Genomic DNA, 6,889 nt, shown 5'->3' with positions numbered 1-6,889 from the left:
TGTGTTGCACGCAATCGCATTTTGGCGCATCGGCGCCGGCTTTCATGCAACATGGATTAAGCGCGGGATTTAACATTTAAATTTGTGTCACAAGCCAAGCACTTACATGCACCAGATAGAAGAAGGTGAACTCCGGCGGACCTGAGCGGGGAAGCGACACATGCAGGATATCGGGAGCACGATCTTAGTGAATCGCAGCAGAGTTCATCCTCGTCAGACAGTCCGGATCGGGGATCGTGCAGGACCGGGTAAGTAAATGTGCCCCATTGTGAGAGTTTACATTACACTACATTGTTGGATGATATTGCCAGACTATTCTGTTATTTATTCTGCTCACAAAATGTTAGAGATATTTGACTTGTGGGATGAAATGTGCTAAATCTCCAAATTCAAGAATTTATTGGGTCTCAGGACTGGGTCGGGCACAATCCACCTGCCTAGTAGGCAAATAACAACAAGTAACAAAAATAAAACAGTAAAAAATGGCCTAATGTCTATCAAAAGTGAAATCTACAAGGTGCATAAGCAGAGCAGGCAGGAAACCCGCACCCGGGGCTGAGGCCGATTATTATATTCAACCAATAGAACGGACAAGAAAATAGGGGACAGATCTCTTACACCCGGCTCCGGATCATCATCAGGACTTCCAGGGACTTCCAGATATTATTTCAGCGTAGTAGGTTTTATATATCATCAGCTTTGGCCATTGACATGGCTACTAGGTATTAAGGCAGGGTCTTCCGTTCCCCTGCCTCTCTTCACTGCGGCATTCAAGCAGTACTGCCCCCCACCCCTTCTGTTCATATGATGTTTTTCTATGATATTATTTTAATGTTTTGTCTATCAAGTCACAGCTGGCCGACTTGCCAAGATGTTTTTTACTGATAAACTTATTCAAGTCCCTTCAAGACCCGGTCCTGTCGCGATCCCGCGGCGCGTTGTCTGACGAGGATTCGGGTCTGCCGGGATTCACTAAGGTCGTGCGCCCGATATCCACCAGGAGTCGCTGCTTCACCCCGGTGCATCTGAGTGCTTGATCTTGCGAAACATTTTATTTTTTACATTCCGCAGTTTTTCCAAATCCATCGGGTTGTCCGACGGCCATTTCTAATCGCGTGCGCCAAAATCCCGGCGGAAATTGGCGCAAAACGGAAAAATTCAGGAAACCCGACGAAAGTGCACCCGTGGAGCCCTAAGTAAATGAGCCCCAATGTATACAACATGGCCAGTAAGCGTGGTGAGAGCACCATTACATTGCAGGATGGCCTTAAAGGCATCTGTCAGTGTGGGCTCTTCCTCCTGCACTTCACTATCTGCTACCTGTTGAGCTTTCCTGCTCCTCGTGAACATGAGCAGGATCTGGAGCCCACCTTTCTGCCCCAATGCAGGGTCTCCTGATCACCCCCCTGATGATTTGTATAAGGGCAAAACTATGTCTTTAACATGAGAATCTATTCCTCTCTTGATACATCCCATAATTTTATTTGCTTTAGCAGCAGCCGCCTGACTCTGGTCACTAAAATTAAGTTTACCATCCACCAATACCCCCAAGTCCTTTTCAGCTCCAGTTTTACCAAGTAATTGACTGTATAGAACATAATTATACTTTTTGTTTCCATGGCCCGAGTGCATAACTTTACATTTATCTACATTAAACCTCATCAACCATTTCTCTGCCCACTCCTCAAGCTTCCACAAATCCCTCTGTAATGCTAAACTATCGACCTCAGTATTTATTACTTTACACAGCTTAGTATCATCTGTAAATATTGAAACTTGACTGTGTAAACCCACTACAAGGTCATTAATAAAAATATTAAAAAGAAGTGGCCCCAATACTGACCCCTGTGGCACTCCACTGGTAACATCAACCCAATCTGAGAATGTGCCATTAATGACGACCCTCTGTTTTCTATCACTAAGCCAATTACTTACCCAGATACACAGATTTTCCCCTAGTCCCAGCAGTCTCATCTTATGTACCAACCTTTAACCAACCTACCGTCCTGCTGCCTGGATCTATGAGTAATGTCCCTGGTTTATCAGGATGGATTTCCTTTAGTAGAAAAGTCATTAAATTACTTATTGTCCCAGGCCAACCACTGATTTTAATGAGTTTAGGGCAGCTCATTCCTCTGCGGCTGTGTTCACATGTGACGTTCACATTTTGAAATGTGAAAAACCAGCTGAGGAGAGGAGATTTGCATAACTACATTATGTTAAAATTGTGTTTACAAAAGACAATGTTAAAGGGAACCTGTCATCAGGGACGTCATTTTCACTAAAGACAGGGTGTAGTAGCCCATTACACCTGCATTGCATATAAGCCTTTCTGCTTTCTCATTACAATATAATTGTGAGTTATAACTTACCTTGCACCCTGACAGAATCCTCTGTGTAGTCACAGGAGTTGGGCTTTGGTTTGGCTACATTTCAGAAATCAACATATGACTTGTCTGTGCTGCTCACTCCTCAGCTCTCAGCACCGACCTATGTGCTTCTGTTCAGCTCCTCCTTCCTTCACAGAGCTCACAGCCTGGTGAGCTGACATCAGTGGGGGAGCACAAAGGTGGGGGCTGAGAGCTGAGGAGTCTGCAGCACAGACAAGTCACATGTTGTTTTTTGAAATGCATCCAAACCCAAGCCCAACCCCTGGGACTACACAGAGGATGTTGTCAGGATGGAAGATAAGTTATAACACGCAATTATATTGTCATGCAAATGTATAATGCAGCTGTAACAGGCTTCTATTACCTGCCTTTAGAGAAAATGAGGGCCCTGGTGTAAGGTTCCCTTTAATGTGATGTTAATGTCAAGAATTTACATTTTGTTAACACTGCATTTATGCAAATGATATGTTAACATATTGTTAACACAATGCAATTAGGCAAATCTCTTCTGTTCTGGAAACTAAATGTAAACGCCAAGTGTGTCCACACCCAAAATGGAATGTTAACGCAATGGAAATTTGTAAACAAAAATTTTATTAGACAATTTCTTCTCCTTAGCTGTTTATTGCTTTTCAAAACACAATGTAACATCTTTTTTCTTGAGATTTCCTGATTTTCACTTTTCTCTTCTTAACATTTTCCCGTTTCCCCTTTAATGCAGAATTTTATCTTATATTCCGTAATTATTGTAAAATCTGGGATGAGGGCTCTGAGTGGGGTGATCTGACCCTCATTATTACCTCCGTGGTTCTGCTCTAATTACCGAGTCTTTGATACAAACAGTGAAACAAAAAATAACCAGATGACTATTTCGATCTCTGCTTATCTCAGATTCAGGGCCACAGAGCCGGGTGCAGAACCGGGTGCAGAGCCAAAGGTAACGCCTTTAGATGTTTATGTTCCAAATTACTCAATGAAAGGATCTTGTATAATCCATGTGAACCCCATTACATAATACAAAACCTCCCCCCCCCCCCCACATCTTTAGGTCAATAAATAGAGAAGGATTGTAGGCAGAGAGTCAGACACAAAAAAACTAAAGGTAAGTGACTGAAGCCAGAGCTAAGCCTGAGCTAACCGGAGCCAACCCCAGCCCGAAGCCACTCACCCTGATCCCTCCGCTTCCCTCCTACAGGTGTATCCCACCATGCTGCGTCTTGTCGCCCTCCTTGCCGCACTCTGTGCAGTCACTCATGGTGAGTAGTGGAGAAATGACTAATAGATAACTGCAGGGGAGCTCCATACATACAGATTATACAGCCACCACTAGGGGGAGCTCACTACATACAGATTATACACCACCACTAGGGGGAGCTCCATACATACAGATTATACAGCCACCACTAGGCGGAGCTCACTACATACAACTTACACAGCCACCACTAGGGGGAGCTCACTACATACAGATTATACACCACCACTAGGGGGAGCTCACTACACACAGATTATACACCACCACTAGGGGAAGCTCAGTACATACAGATTATACACCACCACTAGGGGGTGCTCACTACATACAGATTACACAGCCACCACTAGGGGGAGCTCACTACATACAGATTATACACCACCACTAGGGGGAGCTCACTACATACATAATATACACCACCACTAGGGGGAGCTCACTAGATACAGATTATACAGCCACCACTAGGGGGAGGTCACTACATACAGATTATACAGCCACCACTAGGAGGAGCTCACTACATACAGATTATACACCACCACTAGGAGGAGCTCACTACATACAGATTATACACCAACACTAGGGGGAGCTCACTACATACAGATTATACAGCTACCACTAGGGGAGCTCACTACATACAGATTATACAGCTACCACTAGGAGGAGTTCACTACATACAGATTATACAGCCACCACTAGGGGGAGCTCACTACATACAGATTATGTACCACCACTAGGGGGAGCTCACTACATACAGAATATACAGCTGACACTAGGGGGGGCTCACTACATACAGATTATACACCACCACTAGGGGGAGATCACTACATACAGATTATACACCACCACTAGGAGGAGCTCACTACATACACATTATACACCACCACTAGGGGGAGCTCACTACATACACATAATACACCACCACTAGGAGGAGCTCACTACATACAGATTATACACCACCACTAGGGGGAGCTCACTACATACAGATTATACATCCACCACTAGGGGGAGATCACTACATACAGATTATACACGGCCACTAGGGGGAGATCACTACATACAGATTATACAGCCACCACTAGGGGGAACTCACTACATACAGATTATACAGCCACCACTAGGAGGAGCTCACTATATACAGATTATACACCGCCTCTAGGGGGAGCTCACTACATACAGATTATATACCACCACTAGGAGGAGATCACTACATATATAATATACACCACCACTAGGGGGAGATCACTACATACAGATTATACACCACCACTAGGGGGAGCTCACTACATACAGATTATATACCACCACTAGGGGGAGATCACTACATACACATTATACACCACCACTAGGGGGAGATCACTACATACAGATTATATATCCACCACTAGGGGGAGCTCACTACATACAGATTATACAGCCACCACTAGGGGGAGCTCACTACATACAGATTATATACCACCACTAGGGGGAGCTCACTACATACAGATTATATACCACCACTAGGGGGAGATCACTACATACAGATTATACACCACCACTAGGGGGAGCTCACTACATACAGATTATATACCACCACTAGGGGGAGATCACTACATACAGATTATACACCACCACTAGGGGGAGCTCACTACATACAGATTATACAGCCACCACTAGGAGGAGATCACTACATACAGATTATACACCACCACTAGGGGGAGCTCACTACATACAGATTATACATCCACCACTAGGAGGAGATCACTACATACAGATTATACACCACCACTAGAGGGAGATCACTACATACAGATTATATATCCACCACTAGGAGGAGATCACTACATACAGATTATACACCACCACTAGGGGGAGCTCCCAGCATATCCAAGAATTATTGTGGCTCTCAGTATGCAGTAGGCTCCTGATATCACAAAATTCAGGGTTGATTTATAGCCGCAGCCTCCAGCAGGTTTTCTCTGGAATAGATGTAGGGATGTGCGCTGTACAAATCTTATGTAAATACTGCAGGAGGGTGCAGGTTTTAACAATTTTAGTTTTTGGTGGCAGCTCCTGAATATTGATGCTTATCTTGTGTGCCAGGCTGCCCCACCATCCTCACCAAGTCTCAGTGGGGGGGCCGTGCTCCCACCTGCAGGACAGCCATGGCCACTCCGGTCACATACGTGGTGATCCACCACACCGAGGGCACCGCATGCACCAGTCAATCCGCCTGCATCACCCAGGCCAAGAGCGTCCAGAACTATCACATGAACAGCAACGGCTGGTGCGACATCGGCTACAGGTAAGTGTCTCCCAGGTACTCTACTGCTCTCTGATATCAGCCCACGTTCTGACTCCGTTTTGTTCTCCAGCTTCCTTGTGGGTGAAGATGGTATTGCATACGAAGGTCGTGGATGGACATCTGTGGGAGCTCACGCCCCAAATTACAACTCCAACTCCATCGGCATCAGCGTCTTTGGGTCCTTCATGAGTAAGTGTGGGACTCCATCACATTCTCTGGCGGGGGGTCTGATTAGCAATGTGAGGGGTGCAGCCACATAACTTGGTTACTGTACATACCCCCTCTAGCAGTTTGGGTTTTGTAGGTCCATAGTAATGGGCGCAGTATGATGTATCAGTCCTCGTCTGTGATATAATATTACAAAATACGTATTACCGCTTTGTCATAGGCCGTAACCCCAACGCAGCCGCCCTGAACGCCGTCCAGAGCCTCATCAGCTGTGGTGTCTCCAGAGGCTACATCAAGTCCACCTACATCCTGAAGGGACATCGCAACGTCACCGCCACCGACTGCCCTGGAAACACCTTCTACAACACCGTCAGGAGCTGGCCCCGCTTCCAGGCCTAGGTCTGCGCAACTTGTCTATGTAACAGAAATAAAAGCCTTGTGTCCATCTAATACTGGTCCTGAGCCAATATGAATAATGGAGCCTCCGGAGGAGCAGAAGGTCTTGGCCCAGAACCAAAACACGTACCAAGGGTCTGACCTGCCATCATGTCCATCGCATGTGGGTCATTCACACTGACTCGCTATATAAATACGGACACAAAGTAAACATAATAATTATAATAATAATACCATATACTGTCACACACAAGCCACACCCACTTATAAAATCCATAACTATAGCAGCAAAACACCCACTAAATAACCAGGACTGGGCGAAGGTCGATGGGGTCCACTGGGCACAAAATTTGGTTGAGGCTACCATAGAATGTAGCCCAAACAGGGAACACCTCTAGTATCCAT

General features: G+C 45.5%; 1 protein-coding gene across 1 annotated transcript; it reads left to right on the top strand.

Annotated features, from left to right (window-relative positions):
- Window positions 1-3,487: 3,487 nt before the first annotated feature.
- LOC140076591 (peptidoglycan-recognition protein SC2-like) lies at window positions 3,488-6,538 on the top strand. Its single transcript, XM_072123185.1, has 4 exons — window positions 3,488-3,646; window positions 5,719-5,920; window positions 5,991-6,109; window positions 6,309-6,538. Exons 1-4 carry the CDS (start codon window positions 3,598-3,600, stop codon window positions 6,485-6,487), a joined length of 549 nt encoding a protein of 182 aa, XP_071979286.1. The 5' UTR covers window positions 3,488-3,597; the 3' UTR covers window positions 6,488-6,538.
- Window positions 6,539-6,889: the final 351 nt, after the last annotated feature.

The sequence above is a fragment of the Engystomops pustulosus genome, chromosome 9 (assembly GCF_040894005.1).
Source record: "Engystomops pustulosus chromosome 9, aEngPut4.maternal, whole genome shotgun sequence".
NCBI lineage: Eukaryota > Metazoa > Chordata > Amphibia > Anura > Leptodactylidae > Engystomops > Engystomops pustulosus.
The sequence above is the reverse complement of the archived record's forward strand: the minus strand, read 5'-3'. Positions and strand labels throughout refer to the sequence as shown.

Coding starts and splice junctions, on each gene's coding strand:
- LOC140076591 (XM_072123185.1), top strand. CDS start 3,598: ATGCTGCGTCTTGTCGCCCTCCTTGCCGCACTCTGTGCAGTCACTCAT. Junction 3,647..5,718: donor ACTCTGTGCAGTCACTCATG/GTGAGTAGTGGA, acceptor CTTGTGTGCCAG/GCTGCCCCACCATCCTCACC. Junction 5,921..5,990: donor TGGTGCGACATCGGCTACAG/GTAAGTGTCTCC, acceptor TTTGTTCTCCAG/CTTCCTTGTGGGTGAAGATG.